The sequence below is a fragment of the Silurus aristotelis genome, assembly GCF_946808225.1.
Source record: "Silurus aristotelis genome assembly, chromosome: 2".
Lineage (NCBI taxonomy): Eukaryota > Metazoa > Chordata > Actinopteri > Siluriformes > Siluridae > Silurus > Silurus aristotelis.
This window is the reverse complement of record NC_139575.1, coordinates 17,311,705-17,328,205: the sequence shown is the minus strand read 5'-3', so window position 1 is coordinate 17,328,205 and position 16,501 is coordinate 17,311,705. Positions and strand designations below refer to the sequence as shown.

General features: G+C 37.0%; 1 protein-coding gene across 2 annotated transcripts; it reads left to right on the top strand.

Moving 5' to 3' along the window:
- The first annotated feature begins 7,747 nt into the window (after positions 1 to 7,747).
- On the top strand, positions 7,748 to 16,270 carry gata2b (GATA binding protein 2b). Of its 2 annotated transcripts, none has more exons than XM_083521330.1 (5): positions 7,748 to 8,539; positions 9,004 to 9,489; positions 9,800 to 9,945; positions 13,593 to 13,718; positions 14,063 to 16,270. In XM_083521330.1, the coding sequence occupies exons 1-5, from the start codon at positions 8,320 to 8,322 to the stop codon at positions 14,309 to 14,311; spliced, it is 1,227 nt and encodes a 408-aa protein (XP_083377456.1). In that variant the 5' UTR covers positions 7,748 to 8,319; the 3' UTR covers positions 14,312 to 16,270. The 2 variants fall into 2 exon arrangements, with proteins under 2 accessions (XP_083377456.1, XP_083377457.1); XM_083521331.1 differs by having other exon boundaries at positions 7,749 to 8,539; positions 9,803 to 9,945.
- Positions 16,271 to 16,501: the final 231 nt, after the last annotated feature.

Here is a 16,501-nt window from a genome sequence, read left to right as displayed (position 1 = left end):
ACTTCACACAGCCATTGAAGAGGAGTGGACCAACATTCCACAGGCCACAATCAACAACCTAATCAACTCTATGTGAAGGATATGTGTTGCACTGCGTGCGGCAAATGGTGGTCACTCCAGATACTGACTGGTTTCCGGACCCCCCTGGACCTAAATGCACGTTATAGTGGCCTTTTATTGTGGCCAGCCTAAGGCACACCTGTGCAATAATCATGCTGTCTAATCAGCATCTTGATATGCCACACCTGTGAGGTGGATGGATCTCAGCAAAGGAGAAGTGCTCACTAAGACAGCTTTAGACAGATTTGTGAACAACATTTGAAAGAAAGAGTCCTTTCTGTGTACATAGAAATAAGTCTTAGATCTTTGAGTTCAGCTCATGAAAAATGGGGGCAAAAACAAGTTCTTTGCGTTTATAATTTTGTTTAGTGTATATAGCAGAAACTGACAGAAGTTATGATTCCAAAGGGAAATCATTTTTATCCACATGCCTCCTCTTATATGTGTCCAGTTGACTGGCAGCCATGCCAAAACTATGCTTGGAGACGTTCAGTGTACAGTAGCTGATGTATCATAATTCTGACACAAGGCCTGCCATAACTATTTATCGTCCCTTTGAAGGAAAGGCTAACAGTAAATTGTGGAAAACCATGGTGGTTTGTAGAGTAAGAGAATATAACTATCAGCCGCAGTGGCCATGGTGCGAACATTTTTCCGTACCTTAAATCATAGCTCTGAAATGAGAAGTGACATTTGTTTAGAACTGCTATCATCAGGTTTAAAAATGAAAATGAATATATTTGTAAATTAAGTGAATGCTATTGTGTAAACATGTAGATATATTTGTTGCAGAAAGAGAGAAAGATATAGAAAGTAGTGTATCTGTAGCATGCACCCATTAAAGCTGTATTCACGGTGAGACTCAAGTCTATTCAACAAGCTTTGGGCTTCTATTAATACCAAAATTCTCTGATCCGCTGACTACCAACCAGATATGATATTTCACAAATACTTACTAACATACAAATGCACACACACTTACACAAAAGGCACACATGCACAGGTATGCAGACGCACACACTTCATTTCAAAGGTTGTTCTATTAAAGCTATGACACGAATTCCATTTCTGTCTGGAGAAGGGTATCAAATATATGTGAACATAAAACAATGCACTTGTTCAGATTTTTGTGCCTCTGAGGGCGAGGGGAGTTTACCACAGATATGATGTCAAAAACTATTTAGGATTTTTTTTTAAATCAGCAGAATGATGAGATGCTTGAATTTCGGTGCTAGATTTGAGTGTGTGTGTGTGTGTGTGTGTGTGTGTGTGTGTGTGTGTGTGTGTGTGTGTGTGTGTGTGTGTGTGTGTGTGTGTTACTTGTTGCAGATCATGTAATAACATTATATTTATAACCACACATTTACATTTATTAATTTATCCTTGAATAAATATCTTATTATTAAAATAACACTATCCAACCCAACAGTGAATTACAGGTTCATCACATATCATAAAACCCGGAGCTCATACAGAACTTAAGTTTTTTAGAGCTTGAAGCTAAATCTTGACCCTGCACAACTAAATGTTTTCACTATCTTAGTAAATAAAGATACATTATATATTATATATTTATATATATTTATTCATAATATATTTATATTTATATTTATATATATTTTTTATATATTTATATATATATATATATATATATATATATATATATATATATATATATATATATATATATATATATATATATATATATATATATATAAAACTAAATGTTTTCACTATCTTAGTAAATGAAGATTATGAACATTAAAATCCATACCTTCACTCTGCACTGCTCAAGGATCAAACTAGGAATGTGCACGTCATTGTCATTCTTATCATCTTTTGTCCTGGGTGATTAAACGTTAGTTGGCTGACAACAAAACGGTCATCACTCCTATGTCCTCTTTACTGTATAGCTGTGCATTGAGAGCGGAAGCCTGCTCTACTGTCACCACAGTATCCTGGCTGGGTGCCTGGGGCCTGGCTGGTGTGATAGAGAGATAGAAGGAGTGATGGAGCGAAAGATAGAAGGAGAGGTAGAGGGAAACCGGCAGTCTGCAGACACCCAGTCCGGAAACCCTGAGCGGGCGACAGTTACCCAGCACATCCGCTTGAAGCTGATAGCACACACATTTACTTAACCCATGCTATGAAGGGAAAAGCATAAAGACACACTAAAACACATTCAGTAACTGGTAATATTTTAACATTTCTGAACAATAATGTAATAATTTATAGAAATCATGGAACTAAATTAATAGGAAGCATGGAGATGTTCAGGAAAAATGTTCAACAAGATTTTTTAAGGTAAGAGTATGCCTGAGGAATGGAGAAGGAGTGTGCTGGTACCGATCTTTAAGAATAAGAGATGTGCAGACCTGCAGTAACTACAGGGGAATTAAGTTGATCAGTCACACCCTGAAGTTATGGGAAAGAGTAGTGGAAGCCAGGCTGAGAGAAGACGGTGACCAACTATGAGCAACAGTATGGTTTCATGCCGAGGAAGAGCACCACAGACGCATTATTTGCTTTGAGAATGTTGATGGAGAAGTATAGAGAAGGTCAGAAGGAGTTGCATTGTGTGTTTGTGGATTTAGAGAAAGTGTACGACAGAGTGCCAAGAGAGGAGTTGTGGTATTGTATGAGGAAGTCAGGTGTGTCAGAGAAGTATGTGAGGGTGGTGCAGGACATGTATGAGGACAGTCTGACAGCAGTGAAGTGTGCAGTTGGAACGACAGACTGGTTCAAGGTGGGGGTTGGACTGCATCAAGGATCGGCTCTGAGCCCTTTCCTGTTTGCAGTGGTGATGGACAGGTTGACGGACGAGGTCAGACAGGAGTCTCCCTAGACTATGATTTTTGTGGATGATATAGTTATTTGTGGTGAGAGTAGGGAGCAGGTTGAGAAGACAGTGACAGAGACAGTGGCATTGAGTAAAACACAGGAGGTGGAGCTGGAGGTAGCAGAGCTGGAGATGTTGAGGTTTTCATTGGGAGTTACAAGGATAGACAGGATTAGAAATGAGTTTATTAGAGGGACAGCGCATGTAGGACGTTTTGGAGACAAGGTGATGAAGGCGAGATTGAGATGGTTTGGACCAGAGGTGTGCAGAGGAGGGTCATGGGATGTGCAGAGGAGGGACATGGGGTACATCGGTAGGAGAATGCTGAGGATGGAGCCGCCAGGAAGGAGGAAAAGAGGAAGGCCTAAGAGGAGGTTTATGGATGTGGTGAGGGAAGACATGCAAGTAGTTGGTTTGAAAGAGGCAGATGTAGAGGACAGGGGTGTATGGAGACGGATGATCCGCTGTGGCGACCCCTAATGGGAGAAGCCGAAAGAAGAAGAAGATGGGACTAAATTAATAGACCTACAGCTGCATTCAGTCAGTCCCTTTTCAGAGCTAGAAACTAAAATAGGATGGTGGAGTTGAATATGGTTCAAATCATCTCGCTGTCTCATCATGGCCAGGAGATGGCAGATTTGGATTAGAAATAATAGTGGAGGGGCTTTTGATTTAGATCCAACTCAGTCATGTGATTTCATTTTCAAATATTCCTTCTATCACAAATACTATATTTGCCACATTGCAAATGTGATAGGGTTGTGGGTGTTTGTGTGTGAATCAGTGTGCTGTATGACATTACAAAGTGAGGCAAATGTGTTCATATGCATGTAAATGGCTTGAAGAATAATTTTCCAGAGGGACAAATGCTTGAGATGTGTGTATGCCTAGCAAACATATCTTTGAGTACTTCAGTAATGAGTATTTCAGTTTCCAATAATCATAGTTTGGTGTGATGTGTGTGTCTTTGGGCATGTTTTATATGCTTTAATAGCTTGGTTATGTCCCCACAAGGGTAGTAATATCCAGCAGTTAAGTAGTAATATTCAGCAAAGCTTTTGGGAGACATTTGTCTAGTCCAGACAGGGAAAACAGGTTTTTGTTGTGTGTTTTCACAAAACCAACTACATTTAACTTTAAAAAAATCTAAAGGAGCCAAAAGGTTTCCTTTGGTTTCTGAGGTTAAGGTAATGGTTAGGTTTAGGTGTAGTATAAATTGTATTAGTATTCATCATTATTAATAAACAAATTGTAATACACAAATATTCCATCTTTTATACTTAAGACAAGAACTCCAATGCTTAGTGTGTGCGTGTTTGCTTGTGTGTGTGTGTGTGTGTGTGTGTGTGTGTGTGTGTGTGTGTGTGTGTGTGTATATATACGTGAATGTCCGTTGGTGGCTCCTGTCCTTCAGTGTGGAGAGGGATGTGTGTCTATAACACACACATTGCGGTGAACCAGCGCTCCGTTTCATACCGGAATTCAGCAAGCAACTGTGTATCCTGATGTGGTGAAAACCAGGCCTTGCAAAGCATACTGGGTAAAGGGGGGAGGGTTATGCATATCAGACTGCTCCAATACAGTTAATAAAACCTGGCACCCAAAACACATAAGAACCCTTGTCCAGGTCCAAGTACATGTGAAATCACACACGCACACACACACACATAAAGCCAAATGTGCACTGATTTTTTGTGAGTCAACACAGCCATCCGTTCAAGACTGATGGCTTATATTAAGATGGAGAGTTGCTTTGTGTTGTGCTGAACTGAACTATACCTGGATTCTGTGCCTAATCAGACCTACATAGTTTGTATAATTGTGTGGTTATGTTTGAATATATCTTCGATTCTATGAGTCCTTATCTTTCTGGATGGAGCACAGGACAGTCTTTATAGTTAGAGCAGAAGTTCTTGGAAGGTACAAGTTGAGAGTATCCAGGAAAGACTGCCCATTGGCAAAAAATAATCTTGCCGAATCTTGTGCACAAACTATTTTTGAGAAGTATAAATATACAGGGTATCCATGTTGGAGCATCCACTGTAGACTCACAAGTGTAGAAAGATCATAGCAGAAGTAGAGCATCAGGATGAATCAGTTAGGTCTGGAGGTTAAGAGGAGGAACAGCAGTAGATGTGTTTCAGGACATGGCACTGCTGTCACATCAGGCAGCAGGGGTGCACATACAGCATACAGGCATGGGGGGGGGAGAGAGAGAGAACAGATTAAAATAAATTAAATATGTTTTAAAAGATTTTACATTGTGATCAGAATGCAAGCAGAGACTCAAATTAAGTACAGTATTTAAGATATGTAAATGCAAAAGAGATGCTGAGAAAAAACTCCTCAATGTTAAATGGTTTGTCCCTGTAAGAGGGTCCCTGCAATGTTCTGTGTGTATCTGTAAGAGTTTCCCTTATACAAAACTTAGTTTCAAATGTCTATATCCAAGACACCATCAAGCAAATTATACACTTCACAACCATTATCTAGAAGTGTAGCTCACTTAATGAAGTAATGTACAAGTTGAGAAGTTATTGGCCTAAATAGTTACTGAAAATAAAGATTTAATTAAATCTGTTTGATAGTATTTAACATTTACCTAATCTTTGCACATGACTGAAGAATTTGTTACACATCTCTGTACATTTGTACATTTCAGTCTAGCATGCATGCAAACAAACTATATCGATATCAAACAAACTAATGATATGCATTAAAGGTGAGAATGTCAGTTATTTTTCTCAAAATCATTTGTATAAACAGCTGGGGTTTTTTCATCTTTTTAACTTAAAAAAGTGCTTTTGTCATGTTTAAGGTTTTTTAGATTTTTTACAGTCCAAAAAAACACTATGGCATTATGGAAAGGAAACATTGTGTGCTTTTTTGTGATTTTTCTGTGATTATTCTTGTTAGTTTTTCCTAGTACATGATTATGAGATTGTGAGGTTGTCAGTGCAATACACTTTATAATAACACCTTCCTGTTGCTCTCTGTGCAGGAAATGAATTATAAGGCAATGTGGAAAGCAGGAGTTATAATACTTACATGGATATTATTATAAAACGATTGGGACCAATAGTACATAATAATACAACCAGTCGTAACACAAGGTCATAAGTAGAGTAGGCTATATGTACAGTACTGTGAAATTATGCCGGAAGCAGGTACACACTGTTGTACGCCGCGGCTAGCGATTGTGGTCGTAAAGTCGAATGGTCGATGACTACCTGTATATGTTTAAGTATTCATTAGAAGACTGTCACAAGTGTAATCACAATGAATGTAGTAAATTAAGTGCAAATAAATACATTGGATTATATCCATAGTAAGCGATATAAATTTAATAAAATCTTAAGTAAGACATTATATTCATGTTTAAAAACATGAATATAAATCAACACCCACCAACACTACCTAAACAAACTGACCTTTGAACTTTAACATGTGAGGGGTATAAAGATATAAAGCAATGATTACCGTGAATAGTTAAATCTATTACAGACACAAAGATGTGAATATGGAGTAAGACATATTTTAAAAAATATTGTAAGATTCATAAAAACTCCCAACAATAGGGACTTGGAAAAATTCTATAGAAAAGTGAAATAAAGGTTCACTGATTTTCAAGGCCGCTTTTTCTTTTTAAAGCACATTTGTGATTGTTTTCTTTTTCTAATTAAATAATTTATGCCTGCTATTGTGAATGCTGTAAATGTTAAATTAAGGAGTAGCAAACACACTTTAAATAACTACAGTTTTAAACTTAAAGTTCACATTCACAGTGCATGGACTCTTTCTGTATGTTTAACTGCATAGTTAATAGCAATATCAGCAATTAACAAGCTGAATGGCATCATTCCAAAAAAATCAATAACGAATATTTCATTCCCAACTACATCTGAAGTTTATATAGTTAATGACAATAGACTAGATAATCTAAAACAAATGCTCTCCTTTCCCTTTTTCTTATTTCCTCAATCCTCCACTCACCCTCTTTTTCATTTTTTCATACTGCAATACACTGACAGGTAAAATTTACAAGCATGAGGGTGTGTGTGTCTGTGAACGATTTTTGTGTAATAATCACATATATTATAATCTCAGATTATAACATGACTGTTAATAAAAGGTACTTATTCATTTCACTGTAAATGCAAGAGTATTTGGTGGACTGGTTACTGTAGTGTTGGTATGAACTTTTGTGTTGTTTGTAACAAAGAGGTAGAGCATGCAGAACTCCTCATATCATGAGTAATAAAACATATGGTGAGCCATATTATAAATACATGCTCTGTGTCTGACCAACAGTAATGTGTTCATTCTACAGTCAAACAGCTGAAATGTAATTTTGCCATAAAACCCACTGAAAAATATGTAACAAAAGCTTATAATCGCTTAAAATACTGAGATGTATTGCATAAGTATTTCTCATAATACATAAATATTATTAACTGTATTTTGGAAAAACCCTATGTAAAGGTGAATTGTCCAATATTTCATGTTTTTCCCCTTACGACTACTACTGCCAGAACTATTTATAATAATAATAATAATAATAATAATTATTATTATTATTATTATTATTATTATTATTATTATTATTATTATTATTATTATTATTAATATTATTATTATATGTTGACCTATTTAAAGTTTAGCGAATTCCTCACTTTTGTTAAATTAGACTTGCTGAACTCTTGGATGTTACTAAACCCCCTTTACGCAGATTTCCACATTATCAATAAAGTGCGATCTCGAGCTTCCTCTAAAGCGCGCGCTGTAAACCAATAAAAGCTTGATATGCGGTGAAAAGCAGGATCGAGTGTCAAACGCAAGAAAAGTCGAAGTCTAATTGGTCAGAAAAAGCCAGTTTCGGAGACAAGGACTCGCCTCCGTCCTTATAAACTGGAATTCCAATGTATGGAGGCTGATCATTCATTCGACACGTGTGCGTGTTTTACAACTAAACAAAGCAGACTGCAACGAAAACCAGGGCGCGTGCATCCAACAAACCAGGTTCAGGAGCGATAGGTTCAGGTGCGATACACGTGCTGGACCAGTGCAGGCAAGTGCCCATTTTGCATTTTTAACAATACATTACATCACTCTGCTGAGTGTTGTTTGGGTAAACTTTCTTGTAGAGCGCAACATCCTCTCAGACCCACAGGCAGCCCTCGAGGCCATGCAAGTCACATACACACGCTGTCACACTAGTCGTCCCCACTCTTCTGTTATTCTTACCTTTTGTACATGTGTTCTGCTTGGAACATTTTACGGACAGCAGTTGAGAGGATTGTAAAGACAGGCGGAGACTGTGAACGATCCTGGAGCGACTAAAGAAGGGATTATCAGTTTCAGGATTTCATTAGGGGCACAGGTTCCCAGCTGCGTTCACCTGCAAACGTCTGAGACTGTACATGGAGATCTCCACAGACTCCGGATGGATGATCCTGCCTACGCTGGACTCGGATGCTCCTCATGCTGGCTTGGGGCAGGGCACCGGTTACATGGAGCAATCATTATTATCTTTAGAGGAAGTGGATGGATACCTCAGTCCTATTGATTCTGCAGGACATTCCTATTTCCACACACCTTCACCTCACCATCAAGTAAGAACATCTTACCACCAAGTTTCAGGTAAGAAAACCGCGTATTGGAAATGCAATTTATTGTAATCACAAGGTTTCCTTTTCTTTTTTAAAGTATATACTTTGCTTTTTATTGTCCGATTAGAAAACATTAAGGCCAGTGGAGATTAATTTTATGAATTCTACAAAACATTTCTTTTTTGTTCCTTACTAAAAAAAAAAAGAATGCGATTTTTTTTTGCATAATGCGATTTTTATTTAAACAGGCTTACTTTTAAAAAACAAGGACTAAACAAGTTGACGGTTTTTTAAACGATGCTGAACTGTAGATTGGATAAAACAATATAAACCTAACTGAGAACAAACTTCCATGTCAGCGTTTATATATGTTATATATTATTTATTTCTATATATGTAATACAAATTATATCTATTTTAATAATTCAGTCATTTAAAGTTTCTTGTCTGTAAAAACTGCCCTATAGGTCTCATTGTAATCCAGTTTATTTATAGCTCGTTTGCACGGTGGCTCTATGTGCCACCCTCACTTTCTGCACGCGCCAGCTTACCCTTGGCTGGAGGGCAGTAAATCGAGTCCCTCCTTGGTCCAGCAACCCATTACCTGGTCCCATAGTCCTTTGGGAAAGTCTGCTGGAGGAACCTCGGTCGGGATCCCGCCGATGTATTCAGGCGCGTGCGCTCATGGCTCTGCTCCGCTGGCCACGCGCTGCAGCACTCAGTTCTACTACATGCCCTCTACACCGCCCACGGCGGCGGTTTCGGAGCCAGACGCCACCAAGCAGCCGGCGGTTCATTTGGATGTGTCAAAACTGCAGACTACAGGCCCTCACCGGAACTTCACGTCGCAGGACGTGGCTCCTTCTCGTGCCTTTCCAAAGTATGCGTTAACGGTAGCGCGCGAGCACACGGATGGACTGTTCTGCAGGAGCATCGGCGACTTACCGGTCAAATCAAAGAGCAAAGGGCGCACCGGCTCGGGTGCGTATAAAAATCTAGTAATACTATAACTGGCAACTTCTTTACAGGCTTTTCACCGACCTAAAACTCTCTTACACTGTTCGTTGACTTGTCACTAAATAGAAGCTTTCAATAGAAGCTAGATTATCAAATAAAAAAATGCATTAGTTTAATAACATTTCCAGAGGGAAGGTGCACTACATAGTAATGGTACAAACATGTACAGTAATAGGCAAGCACCCCAGCAGAAAAATACAATTGGGTACTTTTATTTTTGCGACTATGCCGTGTGTTTATATTCAAAGTGTTTCACATCCTCTCCTTGTGTCAGAAGGCCGCGAGTGTGTGAACTGTGGTGCTACCTACACTCCCTTGTGGCGGCGAGATGGCACAGGCCATTATTTGTGTAACGCATGTGGACTTTACCACAAAATGAATGGCCAGAACCGACCACTCATCAGACCCAAACGTCGACTGGTAAGTGATATATAGTGAATGCACTGTTGACGTTGATGTAATGTTCCAACATTAAAATATATTTTAGCTGACCCCACCTTTTACATTTGTACGTCATCTCAGTCAACACTCCACATCAGGCCCAATACAAAAGCATAGAAACCATTTCTCGAATGTTGAAATAGGAGGGAGCAAGGGCAGAAACTGTAAGACTGTTGTTTGGAGTGGTGATTTACACTGCCATTGTGACTGTTGAATGGAGGTTTACTTGAGTTACACACACAGACAGAAAGCAGGTTAAACAGAGTGAGGTTAATAAAGATAGGGAAAGAATAAAGAGAGAAGATATGCGAATGAAAGCATGGTCATGTCAGCAGGCTTAAATAACACCTAATACATTTGAATTAATTAGAATTATTTAGCCAATAGGCATACATTTGATCAGATATCAGATAGAGCTGCATTTCCACAATTTGCTTTCCTTTAGCCCCTTGTAATTTAAAAGGTAGTTTGAATAATGTTACTTGATCAGGTAAGGGGAAAAATATATGAATGCTGTAGCTATGTTACTGACTTTTTTGCTCTTTGGCCTTTAAAGGCATTTTTAATGCATTTCTCTCATCAACAAACATAATTTAAGATAGTCAATATTTTTTCTGTATCTTTTTACACAGCAAACTGTAAAGCTTAGTCCATCTATGAGATTAGTCACAGACAATTTTGGAGTTTGAAGACTAGGACCCCCTCCATATCAACGACTATTTACTCTCCTGTAGTGACCACTGAAAGTGTGAAGACCTCACTAATGCTTTTTTCTGTCCGCAAGTTTTTGCTGTGGCCCCATTATCTTTAAGCATATTTTATCTTCATTGAATAAAGTTGCAAATCCCAGAATCGCTTTGAAATTATTCACAGGAATAGCAAAAAGAGAAAATAGCACATGCAATTCAGAAAAACAAATTTCCTCACCAATGTCGATAAAGATTAGAGTACCTCCAGTTCTCTTTGCAGAACAGACTGTCTTATCTGTTCGTTTCTCCTTCACTTATTCCTCCACATTAGTTTTTTTGGGGTTTTTTTTCCTTGATTCCAAATAGCAAAAAGGCCACAAAGCATGTTCAATATGATTGAACAACTGTTCGCAAGCAATTCAAGTCTTGGAGTGTGAATGGGTCATCAAATCTGCAAGTCATATGGCTTAGACTTGGCTTAACATTAGGTAGAGATAAACTGACTTCAAAAGTGTTGCTCAAATTAAAGTTCATATATGGCAACAATGGAATCTCGTTGGCATTAGATAATATAATTGTAGTTATTTAACACTGCTTGCAAGCTAGCTTTCTTATCAATCTGTTTTACTGAGCAACTAGGACAAAGTATTTTGTCCTATATATATATCATATATTCTCATATTTTATATATATATATATATATATATATATATATATATATATATATATATATATATATATATATATCATATATATCATATATATCATATTCTGTAGGACTTTAATAGGATATTATCAGTATTCAGTATCATCAGAATCACTACCAAATTTCATCAGTATCCCTACCAACTATCAAGACAAACCTATATGTTTAATGTTACAAGCTATCTATGCAACTTTAATAGTATTATTACAGATGACAATCATCAATTAATCAATTTGTTAATTTCTTTAAATTTGCCCTGATAGTGTCGCTTACCCTGAAAGTACTGATCAAGGAGCAATAATGCACCTTAAACACGACACCAGGCGCACCCACACATCCACACAATGAGGCAATAAAGAATGCCCAATTCACCTACAATATTTTTACTGGGGAACCAGAATACACATATATATATATATAATGTATATAAAATATATAAAAGAATACACAGGTGGGGAACCAAATAAGAATTGGATCGCGCGCAAGCGTGTGTATGCGCTTACGTGTTTGTAGCCCGGATGTCATATTGCCTACCTGAATAAGTCGTCTGCATGGTATTAATCCTGTCCTTGCTTCTACACACAAACAACTATTTATTATAGGTTGCTAGACAAACCATAACAAACCTTTAAAATACACAAAATTCTCCAATTAACTTCTTCATCTACGGCGTTTACTTCAATTTGAATATTGACCACGCCCACTCCGCAGGTCGTACACGTAAATATTGCAAGTGACCACCAGAGGTTGTGGTAATGTCTCTCACAACAAACAGATTGATTTGGTGTCTCCGAGTTTAGGTCCATTTGACTTTAAAATAAAAGTCAATAAAACATTATCATTAGTAAAAGAAATAGGTTGAAACGCGGCCATTGCGGTTGTTACGGGAGCCCGAATGATTCTTTCCTTGAGAAAGTACATTTTTCAGAAGAAAAAATAAAAAAAAAAAACCCGGAAAAGATAACTAAGTGAAAGGGAGCGGCAATTTAGTTGTAGGTGCAGGTCGTATATTTGGGCCTGTCCGGCAGAGGCGGACCGCTCCGTTGGTTTCCGGGACCGGATGTCTGTTCGGTCCCGATAGAGGAGTTAAGCGCCTGCAGATAGCGTTCTAATGTTTCTAGCTCATAATTCTTTTTTTGAAGTGAAGGGCAGGAATAAAACAAGAAAAAACATAAAAGGGGAAACGAAAGAGGCTGGAAGGAAAAATAGAGCTGGAGGGAGACATGCAGATTTACATTGCCGGTGTGTGTGAAGATTTAAGAGCAGGTTTGCAGTTTGGCTTCGTCTGAAACCGCACACTACAAAGGTTATTAAAATGCCTATTAATGATTAATATCAAAAAGTGAAGTATATATATATATATATATATATATATATATATATATATATATATATATATATATATATATATATATATATATATATATACATACACATCACTTTTTGATCAAAATACACATAATAAATAATGGCTATTTTGATGAAAAAGTGAAGTATGTATATACATGTATGTATAATACACATAATAAATGATGACATGTATATATACATGTATATATATATATATATATATATATATATATATATATATATATATATATATGTATATGTATATGTATATATACATATGTCATCATTTATTATGTGTATTTTGAGATAAATATAAACAACTTGTTGCATTTTTGATAGAATTGTTTACAATTTAGAACAATAAAATAAAAAGTCAGGTGTTATTAATCATACACACACAGACAGGTGACATGGTGGCACAGCAGGTAGGCCTACAGCTGTTGCCCTGCAGCTCAGGGGTGTCAGGTTTGTTCCTGAGCCTGGTTTCCTGTCTGTGTGAAGTTTGCAATTTTATGGGTTTCCTCCAACTTCTCTGCTTCCCTTCAAGAAGCATGCAGTTATGTTGATTTTTTTAGTAATTTGCTGTGAGCGTGTGTGGTGCACTGTGCTGAACTGATGTCTCATCCAGAAGCTCCCAGAAGAAGCTCCATATCTGCTGCCACTTGGACAAGGATAAAGCAATTACTGAAGTGGAAGAATAGATATAGATAGAATCGAAAAAATAGTTATTATGACCACTCCATGCCACTTATTAGTAAGGAAAACAATAAAACATAAAATCTGTTTAAATTGCCTATGCTTTTGTTTTTCATGAAATGTATGCATTAATCTAAATTGTCAATACTTACTTTTTGTACATATGTTTGTGTGTGTGTGTGCAGTCAGCAGCCAGGAGAGCAGGTACTTGCTGCGTAAACTGTCACACGTGCACCACCACACTGTGGAGACGTAACACCAATGGAGAGCCTGTTTGCAATGCCTGTGGCCTCTACTATAAACTACACAATGTATGTGTCACTTAACTTATGTAAATACTTCTAGGGCTTAAAAATCCTTGCTGTCCTAAGAACCATTAAAGAACACCAAGGCCTAGTTGAATTAAATTACAGATTGTGTACAAAACAGTACTGTCAGTTGTCACTCATCTGACAGCAGGTGTGGAGATTTTTTTTTTTCATTTCACAGCTAAGATTTGAGCTTAATGACTTTACTATCAATAAAACGCTAAGATTTGAGCTTAATGACTATACTATCAATAAAACACTTCAGATCGCACTGCACTGACAGATTCAGCACAGTCAGCACTGTGGTACTCATTATTTCTCTGTATGTTTGTGATTATTTTAATCAGATAAACCGCCCTCTCACTATGAAGAAGGAAGGCATTCAGACGCGCAACAGAAAAATGTCCAGCAAATCTAAACGAAGGAGAGGGGAAAGCTCTCATCAGTTTCACTTTAGCAGATTTATGCAGGACAAACCAGGTGCCTTTAACCACATCAGCAATATTTCTCACCACGTCAACATGACTCCACCTGCCGAGTTTCATCCAGCCTTCAGCCACATGCACCATGCTAACTTGGTGTCTGCCATGAGCTGAGAACCACATGGAGGTCTTTGAATTCACCAGTTAAAACAGAAAGACATTTATTTAAGTGCTTAATGAATACACAATTTTAGAATTATCTCTTAGAATTCTTTTTTGTGCATTTGACATTAAGCTAGCTAAATAAATAAGGCTGTTGCTTTAGCTGACTGTATAATAAAGTGCACTTTATATCAAAAGCCAGTGATATATTCTAGGAAAGTGTGTAAGGTCCAAGAGATTTTTTATTCAAACTTAGAAAATAGAACAAGCTTACAAAATTTAGTTGAGGATTCTTTTGAAATCTATTGATATGCTCAGTCACAGAATCAGAGTGTATTAGAGGTACAGGTGAAAACCTGGGGTTTCCAAAACATGAAAGTGGGGAATGCTGAGACAGAGGGATTTTACAGTCCAGTGATACTTAATGAAAAGTGTGTGTGTGTTTGTGTGTGTGTGTGTGTGTGTGTGTGTGTGTGTGTGTGTGTGTGTGTTTGATAAAACTGAATGTTTTGTTCTTTCTGATATTGCCCCACTTCCACCACCTACTCCTTCCAAAATTCTTCAAATATACTTCTTTATAATTTTAGTTAATTTTTTTTAGAACTAACACCTTTAGCAGCTTTCCAGGAATGATTGATATTTCTGTTCACGTCCCAATACCTTCAGTGAAGTTTAACAGTTTTCTAATGCATTTCATTAAATAAAGTGCTATTTATATTATAAAAAAATGTCTGTTACTGATTTACAAGGGTAAATAGCTATGTGGTCTAATTAAAATGATGATAACTATTTGATGAGCTCCATCATGTATATTTGAGCTGATTATTGGCTTGAGGAGAACATCTTAACCAATATGTACTGTACTGTCTATACAACAACATTTAATTGTTTTAGAAATCCAAACTGACACGTGTGGCTGTGGGCTGAACACATGCCTCTGAGACACTAATGTTATCAGTTTAAAGAGCAGATTGGAAGAATGAATGGAGCACTGGACTCCAGAGGGAATGAGACATGAGATAACACTGAAAGACTAGTGGGAGTTCTTTACTCTGGATTAGAGGAGAGCTGTTTAAGAGAACAAGCAACCAGATTTCTTTCAGTATTTTTAAAATCGCACAGGGGCAACAATGTATAATCTGTTACATACATCAATTCTCATAAGGTTTCCCAATAGAAGAATATGTAAGATTTTAAAAACAAGCATTTCAGGCATTTATAGCATAATCAAATAAGCTTAATCATTTTTATTTTTTTTTGCAGTAATAATAGTAACTAATAGCTAATAGCGAAACTGGGGGACTGGTAGCTCAGTGGTTAAGGTGTTGAGTTACTGATCGGAAGATCAGGGGTATCACCAAGCTGCCACTCTTGGGCCCTTGAGCAAGGCCCCTTAAGCTTTATCATGGCTGGCCCTGTGCTCTGACTTCCAAGCAAGCTGGGATATGCGAAGAAAGATTTTTACTATGTTGTGATGTAAATGTTACAAATAATGGCTATTCTATTCTATAAAAAATATATAAATTGAACATCAATCTGTTACAATAACCTGTTAAATTGTAATGTAATGAATTGAAAATTGTGTGTGAACAGTAATTAACCATGAAACAGTAAATGCCATGAAAATGAAAATCACTTTCACAAGAATTCGAATAACCATAGTCACATTGGCTGTCTGAATTTCTTTTTTTTTTTACTTTTCCCCAAATCTGTCACTGCTCTAATTTGTGCATTGGGACACTTTAAGAAACTCCTAACAAATATATTTTTTAATCTAATGTTGGCCACAATGGAGCTTCTCATAATAAAAGCAATGAGTATTGTATTTGTATGGGTAAGATTACATAAAATGTATGTATTCCATATTATTTAACTCAAGTTGCTACCTATCTGATTGTGAAGTGCTATGTATTTCAGACTGTTAGATTAAAAAACTGTTTAAAAACAAAATTTTCCTGAAATGTATTACTATACAATACTATATACTATATAGCAAATAAAGTAAAATAAATATGGAATAAAGTCTCTTACTACCCACGCTCAAGTCTCCCAAAGAAAAGGTGCACTGAATTGCAATATACTGAAGGTTAGCATGAAGTATTTGTAAGGTCTAGCCCAACAGGTGTGTGTTTACATTTGTCCTGAATGAAACTCGGATATACGAACCCTCCCAACCTAGAACACATTCATCTTCTTTCTTTC

Coding starts and splice junctions, on each gene's coding strand:
- gata2b (XM_083521330.1), top strand. CDS start 8,320: ATGGAGATCTCCACAGACTCCGGATGGATGATCCTGCCTACGCTGGAC. Junction 8,540..9,003: donor ATCTTACCACCAAGTTTCAG/GTAAGAAAACCG, acceptor GTTTATTTATAG/CTCGTTTGCACGGTGGCTCT. Junction 9,946..13,592: donor TCAGACCCAAACGTCGACTG/GTAAGTGATATA, acceptor GTGTGTGTGCAG/TCAGCAGCCAGGAGAGCAGG.